A 26,018-nucleotide genomic window follows, 5' to 3' on the forward strand; every position below is an offset into this window, starting at 1 on the left:
CAAGATCTTAAATACTGAAACCTGGCTATACATTTTTTGTTACGTAGTTTGACACATTGAAGTCTAACACAACGTTTTTATTTTCCCAAATAGCTTTTGAAAGAGTATACATCACCAATACCAGCACAAGAATCTTGGCCGGTGATAGGACAGTTTTCAAGTATTGGATCAATGGGAGCGGACCAGTCCAAATGGTTGTGTTCAGAATTTCAAGAGAGCCTGATTACGCTAGGTGGTACTGTGAAGACTCTAGCAAAACCTGACATTCCTATTCATTTGGTATGTTTTCTAGGTGGTGGTGGTTGGTAATTTTTATTTAATGTTTACCGACTTATTTTTTTCCAATGTTCAGAATAGGATAACACAGACAAGTCTCGTTGTCAATATCAGTTTGCAATAACTTCTGAAAAAAATTATCCAGGATTTTTTACTTAAAATTGCCAAAGTGGAAGAATTTTTTTCTAGTTATTTAATGATAAAAGAATAAAATATTAACTGTACCCACGTGATGTACAAAATCCTAGAGCTATACTTAAAGTAAGCCTTAGAATCAGTTTGTTTCCGGCTTCAACTTACAGGACCATTCTCCAGTGTTTCTTAAATCAGGCATGAGACATTGGTGGAATATCGGCAGATGAGAATTAAGATTTATTCTCTCTGATTTCACTCAATAGTAAAGGGGATGAATTGGCAGAAAATATGCAGTTATTTTCTGTCTGCAACCGGTAGAGATGATAACTTTCGGTAGAACTAGATTTTTGGTATAGCTTTTTGTATTTTTCTCCCTTTCATAATTATTTCACAATTCTATCCTTTTTTGTCAAGGTAACTTGAGCAAAACTAGCCCCCTGGAGTTACCTCTTGAGTAGTATATAACCACATCTGTGTACTGTGCCACATTTTCTCTATCCCAGTGGAAAAACTAATTTTAACATTTTTAAGAAAAGGATTAATGTAGCTATTTTAGCTCTACTATAGGATTTTGTCAACAGCACTGTGACCACCTGGGTTTTCACAGTCAAAGGGAGGGGAGAAATTGAGTTATGGAATTGTAGAAAGATCATTTTGCAAACTGCTATATATGAGAGTTGGCCATCACTAAAATACATCTTCCACTGGAGTAGGATGTAACGGTCATTCTCGAACAGCAACATAACATAATAGGTTTTGGGAAGAAAAGGGGAAGAATAATTTTCTTTTGAAATTGCAAGGAAAATATAGGGCTGGTTTACACTGAAAACTTACATTGGCATCACTACATCTCTCAAGGGTGTGCAAAAGCCACACTATTGAGGGACATAGCAGTGCTGACCTAACCCCCTGGAGTAGACGGTGCTAGGTTAACCGATGAATTCTTTGGTTGACCTAGTTACCATCTCTCAGGGAGGTGGATTATCTACAGTGACAGGAGAACCCCTTCTGTCGTTGTGGTGAGCATATACACTGAAGCACTGTAGCTGTATTACTGTAGCATTTTAAGTGTAGATATACCCTAACTAGGGAAAATGTATGTGGCCTGAAACACCAAGGTAACATATCTAGTCCCTCAAAGTGCTCTGAAATCTTTGACCACAAGTGGAGAGAGTGTTTTTACATTTAAAATCTAGAAGATGGTATTTTCTTCCCACAGCTGCATTGTTTTCTATTTTGGAAACTGATGAAATCCCAGAAACATCAATTTTGTTCACATCACCAAAGTTTTCTAAAATGTAGTTCCCAAAATGTGAAAGGTATTTTGTTTTCATTCCACATCCTGTAATCCCCTCTCTGTGTATCTCCTCAAGTGGCAGTATCCATGTCACTTGCACTCCTCTATTATCTTAGGTAAAAGGAAAAAAAGAGCAAGGACAGAGTCTTGTAAACTAGAAGTTAAGAATAGACTGATCAGTCAGGGAAGAGCCCACTATGACCTCAGGGGCATTACTTGGAATATGTTTGTTGGAGTCTCTGCTCCTTTTAACCCTGAATGTCATGGATATTCACCCAGCAGCAGTAGAAGATAACTGATAGCGTAAGTGTTGAACGTTTGTTACTGGTTCATGACTAATTTTCCACTTTGGTTAGTTTAATTCCAATGAAATCTAGTTTGTAGCTTTTTTTTTTTAATTCTCAGACTCCTGTATTGTGTTCAGTCTTTTCTTGCTTTCCTGGAGGAGTGTGTCCTTTTAGTCCACATTATTTGCTAGGAATGTGACTTGTCAGAATATTCAATGTTTAAAAAAATAGGATCCTAATATCTTTATTTCAAAGTTAGTAATATTTTAGTAGAACTGCATTATTTCAATTAGCTTGGTTTGATTATTACTTTTTTTTTTTTTTTTTTAAAAGATTTACCCTACTGTGGACAATGTGAGGCAAAGTTTGGAAGGATATCCTGGTAAATAAATGAATAGAAACATTTCTAAAGTTTTTGTGATAATGCATTGTAAGATAATGTGTAAATGTTTCATTGATCAGTGTTTCTTCTGAATGAGCCTCAAGCTGCTGGCTGTGTTGGGAAGACTGTTGGGTTATTGGCCAGCCAGCCATCTTCTGATTTGTTTTTGGAGCTCAGACACTAGCACTGCAAAGCTTTCTATGTATTGGCATGTAAATTACAAATCTATTAGTCCAGTTTGCACGTCAGACACAGAATACTATTCCAGATCACAACTATGACTTAGGGGTATGTGGGATCTGGCAACAAACTAAATGATTTGGATGTACTTGTGGTTATACAAAAGTCTTCTTTACACTGAGTTTTGCAAGCAAGAATAGTAGGAGGCGTGATTCATGTTCTGTTACGTTCCATGTCTAAGCCCTAGCTGAATACTTATCCAAGGAGTGGTAATGGTTGCTCAGGTGATATTTTAACATTCCAAGCTCTACAGTTGTTAAGTTCATTCTTCCCAGGTCCATATTTCTGAAGTCAGTGTGCATGTTTCAAAGTTGGGCACAGACTACATTTTCAGAAATGTCATATCTCAATGTCTAGCATGTGATACCCATGTTCTAAAGTGCTGCCTCATAAAATGGTCACTGATCTGTCTGAAGCTTTATTGTTCACTGTTTCTTGTGTAAGTGAATAATGCTCATCTATCTGTGGATTATGAGCCACTTGATTATGGGCTACGCGCTCCATTGGGCATAATAAGGAAAAATATCCACAGAGGTATCTTAAGAAGGGACTGAACTGTGAATCATTAATCTGATATTTTTGAATTCATTTTCTGGTGTAAATTGGTTACTTCGTGTTTGGGGATCTGTGTTTAAATTTTTTCTGTCTGATGAGACAAACCATTTAGTATCACAGGAGGCTTCTGATTTGTTTTTCAAAAGAACATTGAGATGCAAATGGAGCTAATGTATTCCTCTACCCCCTCATTATTTACTGAGAATGTATTTTTGTACTGTTTTCAAAATGTCTTTCAAAAATCAAATACCAGTGTTGATAACATTGTTTCTTTTCTTTTGAGCTGGTGGCTCTCTTCCATACAGTATACAAACTGCACAGAAACAACTTTGGCTGCACTCTTATTTCCAGTAAGTGAAATTGTCTCTTGATCCTTTACAGCATTGATTTACAGACATTATGGTTAAACTTACATTGTTGTAATACGTTGTGGTGTGGAATGCAAATTTAGGCAAACTGGTCAGATACCTGGTGGGATTTTAGACTCCATTAAACAATTTCTTTGCTTCCAAATCTAGCTGTGTTTTGCTTACCACACAGATTCAGTATATGCTTGGTCACAAGAACTCGCCGATATTATGGAATCCTGGACATTTCATAAAAGATCAGCTAATCACCAGAAATTTTTACTTTTAAAACTGAAATTTAAGACATTGTCTAAATCTTCCTTCTCTAACCTGGAGCGATAATATGATTGTACTGCAATTTTGCCCTGAGCCCCATATCCTCAGGATCTGGGCAGGAGTTTTCTGCTATTGGCTCCAACTGAAGCTGGTCCGAACAGGGTTAGGAAGATCTTGTTACTGCAGTGCAGCAGCTATGGTGCAAGCCAGACCCTTATTTATATAATGTTTATGACCTCACTTGTTCTAAAATACTAAGGGTGAAATTCTGGTCCTGTTGCACTCAGTGTGAGTTTTACTGTTGATCTCACTGGGGCCAGGACTTCAGGTGAAGTCTTTTAGGAAAGATTTATTGTCAGTACAAATACTCCATTTAAAAGTAAAAAGTGAAAAGGAATGGGGCCTAGAGTCTTTCTGCAGCCCAATGGAGCTTGGTTTTCTACCTGGTAACTTGTCTAATTTCTTTTCTACATTCCATGTGCATCGTAAGAGACTATGATGTAACTTTCTTTATGGTTTTAAAACGGAAAAATGCATTAATGCAACTTTCAAGGCCGATTAAACTTCTTAAAATGTTTGTCTGAAAATGGCATTGTGATATTCCATGTTATCAGTTACAAATTTGTTAACTTACAAATGAAAATAATTGATGTTTGGCAAACTGGGTTTTGGGTGTTGTAACTGAGTGCTTTAAAAGCCTCTTGCTTTCAATGACTACTTCATTTGTCTAATTTTTTTTAATGTGAATGCTGTGCTATCTCCAAGAATTTAAAGGGACACCAATTTAAAAATAAAGCCTTATCTGCACTAGGGAAATTTTGTAACATTTCTCAGACTTCTTAACACTAGAAGGAGCAACCTAGAGCGTTTTAGTGTAGACAAGCTACCAGCATTTTAAGTACCATGTCAGTTGGCCCTTCCTTTACAAATTTGTAGAGCATATCATCTGCAATGTACTTGCTTCTTTGTACATGGCAACACAGATGTTGTTTGCTTTTCCAGATGCTTATGTACTTCGTTCTGTCTACAGCCAGAAGCACTGCACTTGTTTTTCTTTAGAATTCTGAAACAAACAAAAATTAAAAAGTATTCTCAGCTGACTGAGACCAAAATATGTATAAGTAGGTCTAGATCAGACAGATTGTACCAGCTATTATTTATACATCAGAAAATGTTTCAGTGCAGCTCCATTTTAAGACCTTCTATTAGAATTTTGATAAGACAACTGCAAATAAAAGCTCATTCCGAAATTACTTTAAATGAGTTAACTTTTTTTAAAATAATATCTAGTGTAGGAATTTAAATGCTCAAAACTGGGAAATTGAAGTTAAGATTAAATACATACTATTAACTCCTTGTTTGTACATACTCAAAAAATACCCATGATCTTATATGTATTAGTGATTATGCCTTTGCAGTATACAAAGCTACTTGTGACCACTAAAGAATATTCCTTTTTCATTAATCAGAATGTCTTTAGAACAATGACATTCACACACTCCCTGGCCCCTAGGACTCCTTCCCAGGTTTTGCACTGAAATCTGTCTATGATGCGACTCCTGTTGAGAATTGGAGGAGCGTTGCATGGCAACTTATGCAGTGCAGAAGCAATCAGTTGTTTGTTTATCCTTGGTCTCAGTTTCTAGTAGTCCTCTATCATGTAACCTTTGTCCCTTTATTCTGAGAAACAATACTGATGAGTTATGGAGGAATCTGCTGCTGGAGGGTTGCTGTGATGTGGGGCTTTGGGGTGGGAGGGAAAGTAAGATGAAATTAGCATATTGGAAGGCTCTCCCTTACTGACTATAATAAGTAGGACTAAGACTCGGAGACACAACACGGAGGAATTGGCAGAAATAAATGGGTACTATCCTAAAGGAAGGGAGAAGGAATAGAGAGAAGGAAGCACTCAGATACTTTACCGGTGTAATGGTTATTTGTACTCCCACAAAGAGCTAGAAATACCTCCCAATATTTTGAAAGCGTGTGGCAGATTGTGGTATATACCTCCAAACTTCTGACAGCAAAAATGAATCCATAGCTCTGTAATGCAGTTCTGAATTTAAATAAATGAGCTTTAAAGTACATGCTTATTAGAAGAATGAGATGTACACAACTTATCATAGCTGCACTTTTCTGACCATGGCAAATCATGTGTCAGGCGCTTCAGTGCTATTGTAAAAGTAGTACAGTTTGTTCCAAGGCTGGTAGTCTTTGATACAGAATGTGTTCTCTTTTTTATTCTTTTCTTCTTGCTATGTTCTCTTACCACTGGGCTATATTTTTGTCCAGATTGATAGACCTTTAAGGTCTTCACTAGAGTGCCCTTCATGCCATTGTCTGTCCTTACGATAACACAAGATGTTCTGTTACATCCAATACTTGAAGTTCAAATCCTGGAATTGTGTGCTTTATACTTGATACATTCATAGAGTTTAAGGCCAGATGGAACTATTAGATCATTCTAGTCTGACCTCCTGTATATCACAGGCCATTAAATTTCACCTAATTACTTCTGTATAGAGCCCAATAACTTGGGTTTGGCTAAAGCAAATTTTACAGAAAGGCATCCAGTTTTGATTTGAAGAGATCAAGAGATGGAGAATCCACCATTTCCTGTGGTAGTTTGTTCCAGTGGTTAATCATCTTCACCGTTAAAAATGTATGCCTTATTTCTAAATGGAATTTGTCATGGTTCAGCATCTAGTCACTGATTCTTATGTTTTTCTCTGTTAGATTAAAGAACCCTTTAATACATGGCATTTTCTCCCCATAAAGGTACTTATGGTTTATAATCAAATCACCTCTGTCTTCTTTTTGATAAACTAAACACATCAAGTTTTTTAAATCTCTTCCTGTAAGACATTTTCTCCAGCCATCAAATCATTTTTGTGCCTCTGTTCTGCATCCTCTCCAATTTTTAACATCCTTTTAAAAATATGAATACCAGAACTATATTGCAGTAAGATGACCACCTTGTTCCTATTGACTACTTCCCTGTTTATATTTCCAAGGATTGCATTAGCCCTCTTTGCCACAACATTGAGCTGGGAGCTCCTGTTGAGTTGCTCGTCCACTATTACCCTAAATCTTTCTGTCATTGTCCAGGATACAGCCTTCTATGATGTAGGTATGGCTTGCATTCCTTGTTCCTACAGATATAAAACTTTGCATTTGGCAGTACTAAAACTAATTTTGTTTGAATGAGCCAATCTTACTAAATCGTTGAGATAACTTCCTTATTTATTGCTCTTGCCAATTTTTGCCATCTGCAAATTATAACAGCATTAACTTTATATTTACTTCTAGATCAGGGATTGGCAACGTTTAGCACGTGGCCCGCCAGGGTAAGCCCCCTGGCGGGCTGGGCCAGTTTACCTGCCACCTCTGCAGGTTTGGCCAATCGCGGCTCCCAGTGGCTGCGGTTTGCCGCTGCAGGCCAATGGTAGCTGCGGGGAGCCACGGCCAGCACATCCCTTGGCCCACGCTGCTTCCCGCAGCCCCCATTGGCCTGGAGCACTGAACCGCGGCCAGTGGGAGCCGCAATCAGCCGAACCTGTGGATGTGGCAGGTAAACAAACCGGCCCAGCCTGCCAGGGAGCTTAGCCTGGCAGGCCGTGTGCCAAACATTGCCGATTCCTGTTCTAGATAATTGATGAAAATGTTGAATTAGTGTCAGGCCTACTACCAGTCCCTGTGAATCCCAGTGGACATCTCCATTTGATGATTATTTCCCATTAGCTATTTTCTGTCAGCTTAATGTGTGCACTATTGATACTGTATAGTGCTAGTGCTTTAATCAGAATATCATGCAGTACTCCATCAAATGCATTACAAAAGTCTAAGTATACTACATCAGCAGTTACCTTTATTGGCCAACCTTGTATGATCAGAGAATTAAATCACGTTTGTTTGACAAGATCTGGTTTCCATGTGGACTGGTATTTAATCATATTTCTTAGTATTTAGTGTTGACTAGGTCATTCCCTCCCACATGAAAAAGTGAATGGGATGAAATTAGGTAGAAGACTGTCTTGAGGCCTGTTGAATTGAGGAAAGAGTAGGTTTGCTTCTCTGTATAGTAAACTGTAGTATGATCTTTTAACCCTGCAATAACCAAAGTTTCACATACCTCGAGGCATCCTCAGAGGAGCAGTATGTCTGTTATTTCCCAGGCACTACTTGTTCTCATATCAGTGTTGCTGTCAGGCTCCTCTGGTCATGCTTGCGCCTGATCACCAGCCCATGTAGGGCTGGTTAATAATTTGAAGCAGAAATCTGTGTAGCTAATCATTCTTAATTTCTGTGGATTTGCAGGGGGCTGATATTAGAGAAAATGAATCTCTAATCATATGCATGGGCGGGCAGAGTTTGCATGGCGGAGCTTCCATGGTGTTATGCTAGCTGAACTTCCCCTCTCCCTGAATAGAATCACATGCAAAGAAGCAGCCTCCTGTTTCTTTCATCCCATTAGTACCAAACACCTGAGAGGCTGGAGTGGCTATTTAACTTGCAGAGATGAAATATACTGGTGTGTTTTTTCATATAAAGTCCTTTCAATTCCTTGTTTGGGTGGTTGCCCTTTCTTCTCATTTTGTTTTCCAAATCATGAATTCTGAATGGAACAAAAAGTTTTATCCAACAAATATATAAAAGAGCATCAATGTTTGAAACCCTGCAGGTGGTTATGAGAATTGCAAATGAGTTATCACCATGTAATTCAAAGGAGTACATAAGCGTTTTCTTCTCTTTTTTGTAGCAAAGATGTGCATTTTGAAATAATGCTACCTATTATAATATGATCTTGCCTGATTGGCATATCATCTTAAAGACTTTGTTTATTTCCTTGTGTTTAGCTGATGGAGGAATTATCTCATTGGTCTTTGTTTTTGGTACACCTAGAAGAGCACAAACTTGTATCAGACTGTTGATCAGATTTCATTTGAGGCTATGCATTAGTCAGGTAAGCTATAGTTATTGTGGAAATGTGAAACACATAAGATGTGTGGCAAACCCAGTTACTTTTTCTGAATGGGGTAGAATTAAAATTGCCTTCTTAAGAGTGGTTTCAGAGTAGCAGCCATGTTAGTCTGTATTTGCAAAAAGAAAGTACTTGTGGCACCTTAGAGACTAACTTGGTTAGTACTCCTTTGCTTATTAAGAGAAACTTTTCAAAAATTAAAAGTGGTAGCTAGGAGATGACTTATTGCATTAGACCCTAACAGAAAGATAGTCTTGTACTCCAAAATGCATGACACTATATAGATTTCTGTGAAGTATTAGAAGTATATTGTAGCACAATGTTAATTCTTGGCAAAGTATGTGTTCAAAGAGCTCATGATGCTTTGGTATGTGAGCTGTTTAGTCTTCATCTTTAATTTCTTCAATTTGAGGAGGAAAGTGAGCTAGCATTTATTTCTAACATACAAATCAAGGCTGAAGATGGAATTCTGAAATAAAAGCTGACATAAGACATATGCTGATGTACTGCAAAATCTGTATGTTTATTTTTCACGTTAATTCCATCTACTAGAATCTAGAAACTATGGAGATTAGAATCTAGTGGGCAAAACAGTAAAATGATGGGATGATACTCATACAATACATAGAATGTCAGTAGAGATGGGAAGAAAAGGTAAAAGGGTGATGCTGTCATCCTACGTATCGCAAGGATTTATAGCACCTATACAGCAGTGGAGGTGGTGGAGAAATACTTTATGGAAGGGTACAAGGAATGAAAAACAAAAGTGGACAGTGGCACCTTGTCCACCAGGATAGGAGAAAAGCCAAAATAAAAAAATAAGGCCTACTCTTTTTAGTCACCTTGTATTGCAGTATGCAGTACTTATGGAGGATAGCTGGGTAGGTGGTGGGTGGGGAAATAACCAGACGCATCATCAGATTGGTTCCTAAGTTTTGTGTAAAGGCAGCTTCATAAATCAGAAAGTAGTGACTCCAACTGGAGAAAAAGAACCATTATCTGCTTACTGTTTAGGAATCTGGATAAATATGGAATCTGGAAACCAGGAGCTACTTGACTTTAGAATAATAGAGAATGAGATCACGAAATGCATACAATGAGGATATAGATTTCAGGTAAACAGTTTTTGGGAAGGGAAAAAATAAAGGATGCAATTCTTCAAAAGTGCCTAAGTAAATTAGGAGCACAAGTCCAGTTGACTTTCAACTTGTACTCCTTAGTCATTTAAAATCTCACCCCTAGTGAGTATGGAGCAAATGGATATGCTATTAAAATCTGCAGGCATGGAAAAAAGCAGGTGAATCTCAAAAGACTTCTAACAGTCTACAATTCTTCTGAAAAAAGATCGTAAGCATTAAGTAGGAGGAAGAATTATTTAGAACAGTGCAGGAGTGTGTCTAAAAGCAGTGAAATGAAACTGAGCAAAGGGTGGGGGGGGAAGGCTAAAGTCTGTTTGAGTAATAGTCTCCCAGGAGATGTGGTGGAAGCCCCAATTCTCCAATCATGTAAGACTGGACTGGATACTCCAGAATATATTGTAAGAAATCATTCTTGAATGGTACTAAGATGGAATAGCTGGTTAGTGTAGGAAGTAAGTATGTCTTCTGTTCTAGGGTTGTTTTGAAGGAGCTGTGTATTGATTGAAATTTTAAAGAATGCCTGGGGTTGTGGTGGTGAGGAAGTCTACCCCGTTTTAATGCAGCAGTGATGATTTTGGCAGGCTGCTAAAATAGCTGTTTAATTTATACTTTGTTGATGCTGTATATAATTGAGACACATGTCCTTTAAAGACTGTGTGAATAGCAGACTGCCAAATGAAACAAGTGTTCCCCTACAGAGGTGGGGTCATAATATAATTGAGCAATGGGCTGTTAAATGTTGTAAAATCAAGATAAAAGGAAACTGTGATAAAGTATTGGCAAAAGTGACAGGAGGAATAAGTTTCCAGTTTGAAATTAAACTGCTACTCACTTAAATTACCAGTTCACACAAAGTTTCTTCCTCCCCATGCCATGCATGCCTCAGCCTTCAGTTCACACCTTGACACAATTTTTTTTAACTTTCAACAAAATAATTACTTCAAGCTGTGGTTTTATATTATAATAATCTCTCAAAGCTAGTCCCTTTCAACTTTCCTTATTTAACCCTTAGCACATCGAACAGGTCTGAGGTTGTTACGGTGGCACAAGATCAGCCTTGAACCATATTCAGGGCTAACTAAATTCTGATGCAGATGTGTTTATATCACCAAAGATATTTAACAAAGTAACCCTCAAGTTGTTGTTATATTGAAATGTGCTCTGTCTTTTCTTCCTTTTTAACCTTGCTGCCAAAGAATGATTTCCTCCCCCCCCCCCCCAATCATCTGTAGTCAGGTTTAGAATTAAACCAACACTGGGGCTTACATTTAAAAATACGCCAAAAAACCACACTGTCAACTTGAAATCTAGTCTGTTTCAAACATGAGTTACACAGATACTGCATCTGCCCAGAGTCTCTTGTCAATTTCTTTGGTTTTACAGTTCTGTTACCCAATTTTTAAAAATGCTTTTCTCCCTTGTGTGACAAAGTTCCTCCTACCTTGGTGGGTCTTGCGCTTATTGGCGGATTTGCTTACCTTGGAGCTTCACGGCAGCCCTTAGTTTTGCCGTTTTCATGAACCCACAGTCCAGGTCAACTCCTCCTGTGTCTGACCAGGAGTTGGGAGGTTTGGGGGGAACCCGGGCCTGCCCTCTACTCTGAGTTCCAGCCCAGGGACCTGTGGAATACAGCTGTCTAGAGTGCCTCCTGGAACAGCTGTGCGACAGCTACAACTCCCTAGCATACTTCCCCATTGCCTCTTCCCAACACCTTCTTTATCCTCACCATAGGACCTTCCTCCTGGTGTCTGATAATGCTTGTACTCCTCAGTCCTCCAACAGTATGCGTTCTTACTCTCAGCTCCTAGCGCCTCTTGCTCCCAGCTCCTCACACATGCACACCACAAACTGAAGTGAGCTCCTTTTTAAACCCAGGTGCCCTGATTAGCCTGCCTTAATTGATTCTAGCAGCTTCCTGATTGGCTGCAGGTGTTCTAATCAGCCTGTCTGTCTTAATTGTCTCCAGAAGGTTCCTGATTGTTCTGGAATGTTCCCTGTTACCTTAGCCAGGGAAAAGAGACCTACTTAGCCTGGGGCTGATATATCTGCCTTCTGTTACTCTCCTATAGCCATCCGGCCCGACCCTGTCACATATATTATGTAATATATTTAGGTTGACAGCATCCTTTTTTAAACTCCTCTTTCCAATCTCCCTTTCCATGTTACTGTACTCTCCAGTGACTTTTTTTTTTAATGTGACTTGAAAAATAAGTATTAAAAAAAAAAAAACTGAGTGGGGAATTTGACTTTTCTCCTTCCTCTTCCTTCCTGTCTACCCCCTCTTCCCCCCCTCCCCAAATCTGTGTGGCCCTATCAAAGGAAATTCTTAGTCATAACAATACATTTCCAATTTTGATAGCTCTAGTTATTTATGTTTGGAGAAAAGCCACTATGTATCTAGTCTCTTGGACTGTTAAATAGATTTACTGTAGTTAGATGATTCTGGTGCTTAAATGGAAGATAATTGATGTTCCTCTTGTTAAAATACAGTAATTAGTTTGTATGTTGAAAGGCAGAAGGAAAGTGGACATAAGTGATCACTCAAAAGGTTAAATATTAGCTCAGTGGACAACAGGAAGGATGGTCTTTTAGATTATGGCAGAGGAACAGAAGTCAGGAGATCTGGGTTTCATTCCTGACTCTACCATAAACACCTTGGGTAACTTTGGGAGAATTACTTAATCTCATTCTGCCTTCATTTCACCACTGATTAAAATGGAGATAATGTTTGCCCTACTTAACAGGATTGTGGAGACATAATTCACTAACGTTTTGTAATGTGCTTTGTGATAATCTTGGAACATGCCAAAGAAATGAACAGTACTGTTAATGAACTCCTGATTGAATAAGTCATTTACTAGTTCCAAAGAGCACACTATCCTCTTCTACTTGGCTGGAAGTTTGGAATCTGTTCTTAAAGTGTTTGGTGGTGGATAACTAGGATGGAAGAATGGAATGTTTCCTCAAGGCATCCTGGGGCACACAAGAAATTTGTTTATATAAATATATATCCTTTGTAATATGTAAATATGGCCTGACTTCCAACTGTGGTGTGCGATGGGCTTTAAGCAATATCTAGATGCGTAATTGAAAGATTTCATATTATTTGTTTTCAGTAACATGAATGTTAAGTATAGCAAGGTAAGTAAGAATATATATCAAACTTGGACTGCTGCAGCCACGTGCCCAATATACGTACGGAATTACTTACTTGTTATATGGTACAGTGACTTTGGGAGCTACAAAACTAAAGCTGCTTATTTGAAGTAAATTCCTTTTTTTTGTTTTTGTTTTGCAGCAAATGGTCAGCAGAAACCTCAGGCCGCAGCCATGCTATGCCTCACATTAAGACTTACATGAGGCCATCTCCTGACTTCCAGAAGATTGCGTGGTTTTTAGTTACAAGGTAAACGAACTATACATTCCTAATTCCTGCGAACAAAGGCTGCAGACCATATTTACATGATGGAGGACTTTCTGTCTTGGGAAGCAATAACTCTGGAAAAAGATTTGGGGGTTGTGGTAGATAATCAGTTGAATGTGACCTCCCAGTGTGACCCTGTGGCCAAAAGGGCTTATGCAGTTCTTGGGCTCATATACAGAGGAATCTCCAGTAGGAGTAGGGAAGTTATTTTACCTCTGTATTTGGCAGGCTTCAGGAATACTGTGTCCCATTCTGGTGTCCACAGTTCAAGAAGGATGTTGATAAATTGGAGAGGGTTCAGAGAAAACCATCAAGAATGATTAAAGGATTAGAAAACATGCCTCACAGTGGTGGACTCAAAGAACTCAGTCTATTTAGCTTAACAAAGAGAAGATTAAGGGGTGACTTGATTACTATAAGTGCCTACATGGGGAACAAATATTTAATAATGGGCTCTTCCATCTAGCAGAGAAAGGTATAACATGATCCAGTGATTGGAAGTCAAAGCTAGACAAATTTAGACTAGAAATAAGATGTACATTTTTAAACAGCAAGAGTAATTAACCGTTGGACCAATTTACCAAGAGTCATGGCAGATTCTCCAGCACTGGCAATTTTTAAATCAAGATAGGTTCTAGGCATTTGATGTGGGAAGTTCTGTGGCCTGTATTATATAGGAAGTCAGACTAGATGATTATAATTGTCCCTTCTGGCCTTGGAATCCATATATCTATAATTAAAGCTAATCTTTAATGTATGGAGATTTCATTTTTCTTAGGGCCAGGTCAACTATCTTTATAATCTTTTTGGTATTTAGAAAAGCAATAATATGAAAAGTTGTAGATAGAGTCCACCTTGTTTTGATCCATTTAAGGTTTCTTCTGTGCATTTATGGAAGACTTTTCGTAATCTCTCATAAATCTGTTCTCACTGAGTTCAGTAAGAGTTTTGTTGTTGCTATTGGGTAGAAACAGGATCAGGCCCAAAGAGCAGAAATGAATGAATGAATCACCACTCACTTTTTTTTTTTAGTAAGTGTTTAAGTACTAAAAATCAGTAAATTGCACCTTGTGACAACTTAGGTGCATAAGAGATGCTTTGAAATATTTAAGACTGACTATGCAAACACATTTTGTCACAAAAAATATATTAAATCAAAGTACCATGTAAAAAAAGATGTCTAGAAGGGATGCTAGAAATGTTTGAAACAATCCCTTGAACAATTTGTAGGCCTATATACAAGTTAATAGAATAAATTCATTGCTATGGTGTACATCCATGATACTTTCCTATAAACATATTTATTATTATTCATGCTTATTACAATAGTGCCAAAGGGCCAACCAAGAGTGATACTCCATTGTGGTAGGCATCGTACAATCACACATTTTTGGAAATTTAAATGTCAACAACTCATTTTTGTTGTGTTACCATTTAATTAAATGAAAAATCACTTGCCTTAAAGATTTCAGAGTAACAGCCGTGTTAGTCTGTCTTTGCAAAAAGAAAAGGAGTACTTGTGGCACCTTAGAGACTAACCAATTTATTTGAGCATGAGCTTTCGTGAGCTACAGCTCACTTCATCGGATGCATACCGTGGAAACTGCAGTAGACATTATATACACACAGAGACCATGAAACAATACCTCCTCCCACCCCACTGTCCTGCTGGTAATAGCTTATCCAAAGTGACCACTCTCTTCACAATGTGTATGATAATCAAGGTGGGTCATTTCCAGCACAAATCCAGGTTCTCTCACTGCCTCACCCCCCTCCAAAAACCACACACACAAACTCGCTCTCCTGCTGGTAATAGCTTATCAAAAGTGACCACTCTCCCTACAATGTGCATGATAATCAAGGTGGGCCACTTAAAGAGCCACTGATGCCTCTCATAGGTAAATTTTAATCTGTATAGAAACAATTCTGCTGCAGCTGTATTTTTCTGCCTCTATCCAGACTGGTAAAAATGGCTAGGTGACTAGGATGCGCAGAGGAGCTAGTGTCTCTTTTCACCCTCTTCTGTAAAAGCCCAGCTTCTCCTCTCCATGAGACAGGTGGTCTGGTTTGACAGACTCTAACATGCTAAATAATGATGCAGGGCTCCTCTGATGTTAAATATCATTTGTATTGTGGTAGCATATAGAGGTCCCAATCCAGGTTGGAGACCCATTGTGCTAGGCACTGTATAAACATATAACAAGAAGATTATCCCTGCCCTAAAGAACTTGGAATCTAAGATAACAGGTGGAGGCAGTAAACAGATGAGGGAGGGGTGAGGTGAACAACGTAACAAGAAGACTATTAAGAGCTATGTATTATTATTTTAATGATCAGAATGAGAAGCAGCTGTGAGTTAGCTTTATATCTGGGGTATGAACTATACATGTTATGGGCCTTCATTTCACCAAGGTTTTGATCCATAGAATGACCAATATCCAAAGTATTGTCAGTGGAAAATGTGAAAAGAAATACAGTAACTTATTTAACTCAGTGGGAGGAGAGGCAGAATTTTGTGCTGAATTTCTTGCCTGAACAGAAGCATCCTGTTGTAATGTTTGTACAAGGTTTTGCAAATGTTAAGTGCAACGGTCTGTGCACTAGGTATCATCACCCAGGGACATTCTGAAGTCAGCACTTGCTTTTTTTGTGGTGGCTAGAGCTGAGAGTCTCTTTTTTTTTTCCCTTGTGTACGTAGTTCACCTGATGAATTGCATGGAAGTCTCCCACCCAAGCTTTTGTCTTTCCAGTTTGTTTCAATTACTTCTATCTTCTTGAACAGATGACCCTTATCACAAGTAAATAATTTCTGTTAACATAAAAATAGGCTGCCCTGCTGCTCAGAACAAATTTTTGACTTATCTAGGAAAGCAATTGGTGGTATATGAGCATATGCTGAAGTTGTCAAAAATCCCAGACCTAATAATACTTTGTTCTTCTGTAGCATCTCCTATTTACAATTTACAAACATTAAACTTCACAACACCCCTGAAGGTGAGTATTATCTCCAGTTTACAGATGGGAAAACAGATGCTAAATGACTTGTCCAAAGTCACATGAATTAGGAGCAGAGCTCAAATTTTCTAGTTCATTGTATTTAATTCTTTCATGATCTATAGTCAGAGTTGCTAGAAACCCTTCTTAATGTTGATCCAGGGTGGGCTTTGGGGGTTTATTTTTCTTCCTTGGATGGTGAGATGTCTGTTAAGCTCTCCCAATGGAAGTGATGAAAGCTGCAACATTTTGGACTTCAAAAGCAAACTGGCCAAAGAACTACAAAATGCACTGTTGGGAACAATCCTGCACTAGCAGAGAGATGGACTAGATAGCCCTAACAGGTTTCTTCTCATTTCTGCACCAACAACTTGCATCTGATTTATGCAAGAACACTTGCTGAAGAACTCTTAATCTTAAAATGGCAAATGGCTGTTTAAGCCATGAGCTCATGTAACTTCTACTCTGAGAGTTTATTATTTTCTGCCTGATGACCATGAAAAGTCAGCCATCTCATTCACAGATAAAGGGAGGCTATTAAACTCTTGGAGTCTCTAACTGCCTTTTTTAAAAATTTCAGTGATTTGTGTTGAGAAGTAATGATAGTTCAGCTCTATGATAAGAAAATATTCTGAGTTCTTTATTTATTCATTCATCTTTCATTAAAGGAATTGCATGAATTCACCACTCCATATGCAATAGTTTATGCAAAAAACTTATCTAGTCTCTGACTCCCACTACAGTATGTTTTCGGAGGCTTTGTGTTGCATAGTTGCCATAGCTACTGCATCACTGGGCAGTGAAAAATTCCATAGAGAAACCCTGCCCTTTGAATGAATCTCATTTTAATTGAGTACTTTAATTGTATTGGTTTTTTGTTTCTCTCCAGCTGAAAATGGAATTTTACATATTGTACAGCAATATAGAAAGTCCCTTAGTTTTATGAAAGAAAAGGAGTACTTGTGGCACCTTAGAGACTAACCAATTTATTAGAGCATAAGCTTTCGTGAGCTACAGCTCACTTCATCAGATGCATATCGTGGAAACTGCAGCAGGCTTTATATATACACAGAGAATATGAAACAATACCTCCTCCCACCCCACTGTCCTGCTGGTAATAGCTTATCTAAAGTGATCATCAGGTTGGGCCATTTCCAGCACAAATCCAGGTTTTCTCACCCTCCACCCCCCCACACAAATTCACTCTCCTGCTGGTGATAGCCGATCCAAAGTGACAACTCTTTACACAATGTGCATGACAATCAAGTTGGGCCCTTGATGGTCATGCACATTGTGTAAAGAGTTGTCACTTTGGATGGGCTATCACCAGCAGGAGAGTGAATTTGTGTGGGGGGGTGGAGGGTGAGAAAACCTGGATTTGTGCTGGAAATGGCCCACCTGATGATCACTTTAGATAAGCTATTACCAGCAGGACAGTGGGGTGGGAGGAGGTATTGTTTCATATTCTCTGTGTATATATAAAGCCTGCTGCAGTTTCCACGATATGCATCTGATGAAGTGAGCTGTAGCTCACGAAAGCTTATGCTCTAATAAATTGGTTAGTCTCTAAGGTGCCACAAGTACTCCTTTTCTTTTTGCGAATACAGACTAACACGGCTGTTACTCTGAAACCTTAGTTTTATGAATCCCAAATGGATTATTGCTGTGTAAATACTTATTAATGTGGTATAGAACCTAGGAGTGACTTTGCATTCTCTTTCAGTCCTGTCAAATCTGTAGCTAGATCTAGACTCTGGTTTGACTGTTGATTGCTCTATTTTTTTCTAAATTTGTGGGTACTTCTGAATAATGGCATTAGTTTGAACCTCTCGTAGTGCAATCCATGGCTGTGTAAAATTCCCACACAGCTCTGCCGTTGCAATTCAGTCCTGACATACACCCCACCTCCTGTTCTAATCCTGGACATCTCTGGAGGCAGCTAATCTTATTCAGTTGTTTATCTTTGTGATGTGTACAACTAGAATGAGGATTTATTTCAATGTTTTAGATTGACAATTTAGCTCAATGTCTAAGGGTAGGTCTATACTACCCTCCGGATCGGCAGGTAGCGATCGATATATTGGGGGTAGATTTATTGCGTCTCATCTAGATGCGATAAATCGATCCCCAAGCGCTCTCCTGCTGACTCTGGAACTCCAGCACCATGAGAGGCGCAAGTGGAGTCGACAGGGGAGCAGCAGCAGTCGACTCACCGCCGTGAAGGTGCCGTGGTAAGTCGATCTAGGTACGTCGACTTCAGCTATGCTATTCTTGTAGCTGAAGTTGCATACCTTACATCGATGACACCACCACGCCCCCCCCCCCACCCCACCCTGGTGTAGACCAGGGCTAATTCCCAGCCATGCCCCAAAATTGCAGTTGGTTTCTGGAGAGATTGTCTCTTCAGCTCCACTTCCTCTTTGGAGGCATTTGCAGCAGTTGTTATCCCTGCAATTTTCAAGGAGCAAACGAGGCTGAGAAAAGTCAGAGGCAAAAGGAAGGGTTCATGGGTATATCTGCACTGCAGCTGGGAGGAGTCTTTCCCAGCTCAGGTAGATGTACACATGATTGCTACTTTTAGCTTTCTAGCTCAAGCAGAGCAATGTGGCCCTGGTGGTGCGGGCAGGTACCCAGCAGATTGGGTGTGACTGTAGCTAAGCCAAGCCTCCACAGCCACACTATTATTTTTAGTGCATGGGCTAGTGTAGCACTGGCATGTGTTTTCTGCCCAAGCTGGAAATTACACCTCCCATCTGCAGTGTAGGCTCAACTTCTTCCCCATCAAATGTTTTGTTGGGGAGCTTGGCTGGCTCTGTGGGCAGAACAGAGTTTTCCTTGCAGTCCAGTCAGGACAAGCGCACCTTGAGAGCAGGAAGGAAGCAGACAGGATTGGAAAAGAGCTGGCTCCAGGGAAGACAGCTCACTTTCACTCTATACCATGAGGGGAGTGACGCCAGAAGGGCAGTGCACCAAATGGAAGATAATGCCCGAGTCTCTCTAGCCTGCCCCAGCAGCCACATCTCTGATCACAGAACTGAGCCATCTCCTTCCCTTCCCTTCGGGTTGTGGATGGAAGGTACCGGACACAGCATGAACGTTGCCAGGGCTAGACTGAGGCCTATGGTCCATTTCACAGCAGCCTCCCTCTTCCTCATCCCTACTGGGGTCCCTATGGTGGCACACATAGATCTTATACAATGAAAAGGGGATCGAGCTCATCCTGGAGACCCAGAAGGGACCCACCTGGGGAAGAGAAGACAAATAAGCCCAGGCACTTTGAAGATTGCCACTTGAAGTATATTTGCAGCAGTCTCTGAGTCCAATTTTACTCCTCCCTCTGAAGCGGGGTTGTGGGGACAAACTCCAAAAGGGGAAATAAATGAATAAGAAAATTAGTGCCTGGTTCCCTTGCTCACCTTCATAAAGTACAGCATGGGAGAGGAATGCAGAAAAGACCCTGGCCTCTGTTTTATAAGGCCAGATGGTTCCTCAGTGTGCACCAGTCAGAATTTAATCTGATAGCCACATTTATCTTTAATAGAGATATTTTCCCTTGTGGTCAGGGAATCAGCATTTCTAAACAGGGTAAACTTTTTATCTGAAAGAGTGGCCTCCTCACAGGCATCCAAGTCCCAGCAGGCATCATTTCGGCCCCCTCCTTTGGACCTAAAAACTCAGGAGGTATCAGGGCAACAAAAATAATTTATGAACTGTCATCTGACACTCGACGTGCCTGCACATGATTTCACAAGCATTGCTAACATGAGTGACCTGTACTACATGTGTGGTTCCTCTCAACCTAAAAATCACAAGACCTGAGGTCTTGTCCCTGGAAAGGAAGGGGTTAAAGGGAACGGGATTCAGATTGGTTTCATGCAAGTATATGGGGCTTTGGTCTCTGAGATCAGATGCTCATACAAATCAATTCCCAGCTATTTTAGTGATTAATGGAAAGCTAAGACTGTTCAGTCATCAAAAAAGTTGTCTTGCATCCTGACTCCTGTCAGACGCTATAGAAAGGATTCAGAGTAGCAGCCATGTTAGACTGTATTCGCAAAAAGAAAAGGAGTACTTGTGGCACCTTAGAGACTAATAAATAAATTGGTTAGCCTCTAAGGTGCCACTAGTACTCCTTTTTTCTTTTTATAGAAAGGAATAGAGGTCATGTGGAAAATTGAAGCAGTCTGTGAAATACTACAGAAGAAAACTCCTTGTCGCAAGTGATAACTAGAACACTTGCGGCGCCAGTATCAGGCCTCTGTTGCTTCAGAGCTATCTGCAGGTCTCCCAACCAGCCCTATGTGCAGTTAGACTCTCTCTCCCTGCCCCCTCCCTTCCCCGGCCCAGACACCCGCACCCCTTACCTCCCAGAGGCCAGGGAGAAACAGCCCAGTGCTGAGTCCCGGGCTTGCATGGAGTTTTCTGCTCACTACCACCTCTTTGCTTTAGGGAGTGCTGGGAACTCCAGCTGCTGGGAGCCTTCCAGTTTCCTCCTCCCCCTCCCCCCAGCCTTGTTTTCTATTTGCAAGCTGGGCTCTGCCAGGTCCAGCAGCCCCTAGTGGTGGCTAACGTCTCTGGAGCCCATTTCTGTGGGAGGGAAAAGGGAAATTCTGCACACACATTGATTTCTGCATGGCACAGAATTCCCTCAGGAGTGTAAAGTGCCCTGTGGCTCATGTGGCAGGACCTCACATGTAAAATAGTGAATGGCATCTTGCAAATATAGGCAAGGTACCTGCTATATGTCCTCCCACCTTTTCTATTGCTCCTCAGGGTATCTCAAAAGATAACCAAGAGTATGGCAGTTGTCAGGTGTCACCTGTGTATGGTGCTCTGCTCTATCCAATGTTGTTAACAGTCGGCTACGTGTGTTCTCCCTGTGTGCTGTCCCAGCTCTGCGCAGATAGCTGGCACATCAGATCTTGAGCAAACCGCTCAATGACCACAGACTCCAAACGAAACACAGTCTCTAGCTCCACGGATCAGATGTCTACAGTTCTGCTAGTACATATATGCTCCCTATCAATGGACCGGCTCAGTCAGTGGCGGGATTTACCACTGCCCCTTAGGCCAGACAAAGCCAATTCCTCAGGGGTGCATTCTTATACGCAGGTACGAACAAGTTACACCTCACTACTGATGTATCGAGGTACAACCCCTCTACGTATTAGGGTGCCGCCTCTCAGCTGGTACATATTGGTTTGAACAAAACAACTCTATCCAACATATCCTTTTGACCCTGTCTTTGGGATGGGTCAGCATGTTCCTTGTGTTTAACTTGGATTTAAACCTGGAGAATGGTCAGTTTAGATGAGCTATTACCAGCAGGAGAGTGAGTTTGTGTGTGTATGGGGGTGGGGGGGATGTGAGAGAACCTTGATCTATGCAGGAAATAGCCCGACTTGATTATGTAAAGAGTTGTCACTTTGGATGGGCTAGCACCAGCAGGAGAGTGAATTTGTGTGGGGGGGTGGAGGGTGAGAAAACCTGGATTTGTGCTGGAAATGTCCCACCTGTTGATCACTTTAGATAAGCTATTACCAGCAGGACAGTGGGGTGGGAGGAGGTATTGTTTCATGATTTCTGTGTGTATATAAAGTCTGCTGCAGTTTCCACGGTAAACATCTGATGAAGTGAGCTGTAGCTCACGAAAGCTCATGCTCAAATAAATTGGTTAGTCTCTAAGGTGCCACAAGTACTCCTTTTCTTTTTGCGAATACAGACTAACACGGCTGTTCCTCTGAAACCTAGTATCAGAGTGTTCTTGGTACCATCCTGGCACATATTTATATCTTTAGTGTCCAGTACCTTTTAGGTATGTGTGTGTTTGCAACATCAGCCCTTTCCTTGCCAGATTCTGGACAGGGCCTGTCTCTTGCTCGCAGCTTAACTTTGCTTTATGTTAACAAAGCCTTGACCATTACTTTGGTTCAGGCCTTAGTACCGGGCCTCTGATACAAGGATTTATGTTTCAGGGCCTCATCTTACTACAGCAGTGGCACTATTTATCCCTTTCTGACTCAAGGCTATGGCTATCAACATAGCATTGTAGTGTTGCATGACCTCATCATCGCCTTTTTGGTGGATCAGCACAAAGAGGTCGAGACCCAGGAGCTCAGTAAACAGAACATGTGTATATATTACTGGAAGAGGGTACAGAAGCAATTCCTCTCATGCTGTAAACTCCAAAACACTTTCTTTCCCCAGGCAGGAATCCACATCCTCTAGGGGCTGTCTGTTGATATTGGTTGATGTGCCCCAAATGCAGACCCAACCAGCACAGTAACTTAGTTACTGTATCTTTGGATGTTTTTATCTGACAGGGTTGGTCTGCTATTGCATGACTAGTCCTCCATCCAGGACCAGACATGTTTAAAAATGAATATTTGGATGAAGTGACTTTTGGGGTCCATGAGAGCAATAGGAGAAATCAATAAATAGAACTTACTCTGCTGGCTGTCCAGTCCATAATTAGGTACCGTTTAAAACCCATTAAACATAGCTTTGAATGACTGTAGCCCTAGGAGGGCTTTATCATGGATTTGAGTGTCTATATCTCTCTGTGCTTCAGGTTCTCCATCTGTAAAATGGAGAGAATGATATAGTACTGACCTCTTCTGTAAAGCAGTTTGAGTTCTATAGATGAAAAGCATTGTATAAGAGCTAGATGATGATGCTGTTGTTCAATAAGGGCTTCTTCCTATTTGAGTTTGCTTCATTAATGGATCTATAACCCACGCTATCATGTGGCAAATGAAATTGAGTTTGTCGCCTATAAGGACACCTGAGATGTAATCCTGGCTCTTTCACTGACTTGCTCTGTGACTTCGGGCAAATCACTTAACCTCTGTACACTTAACATCTGTGCAGTTTCTCCATCTGAATACTAGGTATACTTCCACAGAACGGTGTTGTGAGGCTTAATCAATACATATCAAGTGCTTTGAGATCCTCAGATAGGAAACACAACATTAGTGCAAAATTTTTTTTAAAAAAGTACAGTGCTAAGATTTCATTTCAGGATCAAGTAGGAATAGAAGCTGGGATGTAAGAGTGTTTGTCTGAACATTGCTAATTGGTGATTGGTAAACAAGGTAAGTTATGAGAAATCTGTGTGTGTTAGTAACTAACAAAACACTATCGTTTACAACTGACTGCATGCATGTGGTAGAACTGTTATGGTTGCCTAGCAATCAGCAGGATATATATTGTGGAGCAAAGAAATGTGGCTGAGCAAAAACATTAGTATAGTTTTCAGATGGGTGAGAAAGATGCATTATCCACCGAAGTGTTCAGACTCCTGTTGAAGTGCCTTTGTAAAGGGTGTAAGGAATTAAATAAGTTATGGCTGCACTGTTATCTAATTTTAATTAATAGATATTTAGGTCAGAAGGGACCATTATGATCATCTAGTCTGACGTCCTGCACAACACAGGCCACAGAATTTCACCCACCACTCCTCCAAAAAACCTCACACACCTATATCTGTGCTATTGAAGTCCTCAAATCGTAGTTTAAAGACTTCAAGGAGCAGAGAATCCTCCAGCAAGTGACCCATGCCACCGAGGAAAGTGAAAAACCTCCAGGGCCTCTTCCAATCTGCCCTGGAGGAAAATTCCTTCCCGACCCCAAATATGGCGATCAGCTAAACCCTGAGCATATGGGCAAGATTCATCAGCCAGATACTACAGAAAATACTTTCCTGGGTAACTCGGATCCCACCCCATCTAATATCCCATCACAGGCCATTGGGCCTATTTACCATGAATATTTAATTACCAAAACCATGTTATCCCATCATACCATCTTCTCCATAAACTTATCTAGTTTAATCTTAAAGCCAGATAGATCTTTTGCCCCCCCTGCTTCCCTTGGAAGGCTATTCCAAAACTTCACTCCTCTGATGGTTAGAAACCTTCGTCTAATTTCTAGTCTAAATTTCCTGGTGGCCAGTTTATATCCATTTGTTCTTGTGTCCACATTAGTACTGAGCTTAAATAATTCCTCTCCCTCTCCGGTATTTATCCCTCTGATATATTTATAGAGAGCAATCATATCTCCCCTCAACCTTCTTTTAGTTAGGCTAAACAAGTCAAGCTCCTTTCATAAGACAAGTTTTCCATTCCTCGGATCATCCTAGTAGCCCTTCTCTGTAACTGTTCCAGTTTGAATTCATCCTTCTTAAACATGGGAGACCAGAACTGCACACAGTATTCCAGGTGAGGTCTCACCAGTGCCTTGTATAACGGTACTAAAACCTCCTTATCCCTACTGGAAATACCTCTCCTGATGCATCCCAAGACCGCATTAGCTTTTTTCACGGCCATATCACATTGGCGGCTCATAGTCATCCTATGATCAACCAATACTCCGAGGTCCTTTTCCTCCTCCGTTATTTCTAATTGATGCGTCCATAGCTTATAACTAAAATTTTTGTTGTTAATCCCTAATTAAGCAGTTATGGACAAATTCAGCAAGCTGTGTGTGGGCATCAGCTGTGCCTCTGGGTACTATATAGCAGAACAATATCTGAACATTATTAAATACTGTAATGGAGTTCAATAGTGCTACTTAAATTAGCCAGATCTGAGGGTCTTACAAGTCTAAATCTAGATATATATAATTTTCTAAATAAAAATTGCTGGATATAATTTAGTTTTCATTGTTCGGTATGTGTTTCTCAGTCTTGAGATGTGCCCTTTAGGTAATAAGATCCCCTGTTGAAATACTATTTTATCCTTTCTTAAAGCAGCACTTGGCAAATTAAAGAGAGGAATTTAAATCTCTTAGCAAGACAGAAAAAATGCAGTGTTGAGTACTAAACTATAACAGTCCAGTATCTCATTGTTGGGAAGCTTTTCCTGATATTTAGCCTAAAATGTCCTATTCGCAATTTCTTCCAAAGATTTCTAGTGATACACCCGTGTACAATGCTAAATAATTTGTCTCCCTCTTGCGAGTATTATCCCTTCAAATAGTTGTAGAATTCGTCATAGCTAGTCTTTGCAGACCCCAAATCAGGACCTTGTGCTTTCTGTGATTCCGTGCTGCAGTGTGTGCTACGGAATTCACCCCATACCACAGAGTTGTCTCGGAATATAAGCTTCAATTTAAAATAAATGTTGCTAACTGTTATGGTTGTAAAGAAAATCTTGAGAATGTGAGTCGAGCATAAATCATTACAGTGATGTCACTCTGGTCCAAGATTAGGACTCCTAGGCACTACTACAATACAAATAATAAATTATAATGTTGCCCCATGGCCCAAGCAGTTAGCCAGTATTTGGTGTCTTGACAGGTTGCTTGGGTTAGGAGCAAAAATTGATAAGACTCGGGTACATTCTTTGGTGCAATCCTGTTTGTTTAAAAAAGAATGTACACACAGACAGTCCTGAACACAGTAGAAACAAACAGGAAAAAGTCAGAAATCCAAGTCTGCTGTTTCAGTGAGAACTTTGTCCAAAAGATGATCTGTCTGTCTCTTGGCTTCCTCATAGGACCACACACCACTGCCTCTCCTGCTGTTTGCTTACTTTTTACCTGGCTCTCTAGATTCTTTTCCATACTGTAATGAGACGAGACTCAGTGTGGTGCCTCCTGCGGGTTATCCTGGGAATTAGCTCAATTTCAGCCCAGAGTGCCCTCTGCAGGCCAGTGGCTCACGTGCCTCAGGCCCCGTGTCCTG

At 40.3% G+C, this 26,018-nt stretch overlaps 1 protein-coding gene across 2 annotated transcripts in view; it reads left to right on the forward strand.

Annotated features, from left to right (window-relative positions):
• TDP1 (tyrosyl-DNA phosphodiesterase 1) overlaps positions 1–26,018 on the forward strand; it is a 114,356-nt gene that overhangs the window by 21,161 nt on the left and 67,177 nt on the right. For both annotated transcript variants that reach the window (XM_073349395.1, XM_073349397.2), the window contains exons 10-13: positions 94–279; positions 2,329–2,377; positions 3,456–3,522; positions 13,214–13,321. In XM_073349395.1, the coding sequence (XP_073205496.1) occupies positions 94–279; positions 2,329–2,377; positions 3,456–3,522; positions 13,214–13,321 (410 nt within the window). The remainder of the gene's footprint in view (positions 1–93; positions 280–2,328; positions 2,378–3,455; positions 3,523–13,213; positions 13,322–26,018) is intronic.

The sequence above is a fragment of the Lepidochelys kempii genome, chromosome 6 (genome assembly GCF_965140285.1).
Source record: "Lepidochelys kempii isolate rLepKem1 chromosome 6, rLepKem1.hap1, whole genome shotgun sequence".
Lineage (NCBI taxonomy): Eukaryota > Metazoa > Chordata > Testudines > Cheloniidae > Lepidochelys > Lepidochelys kempii.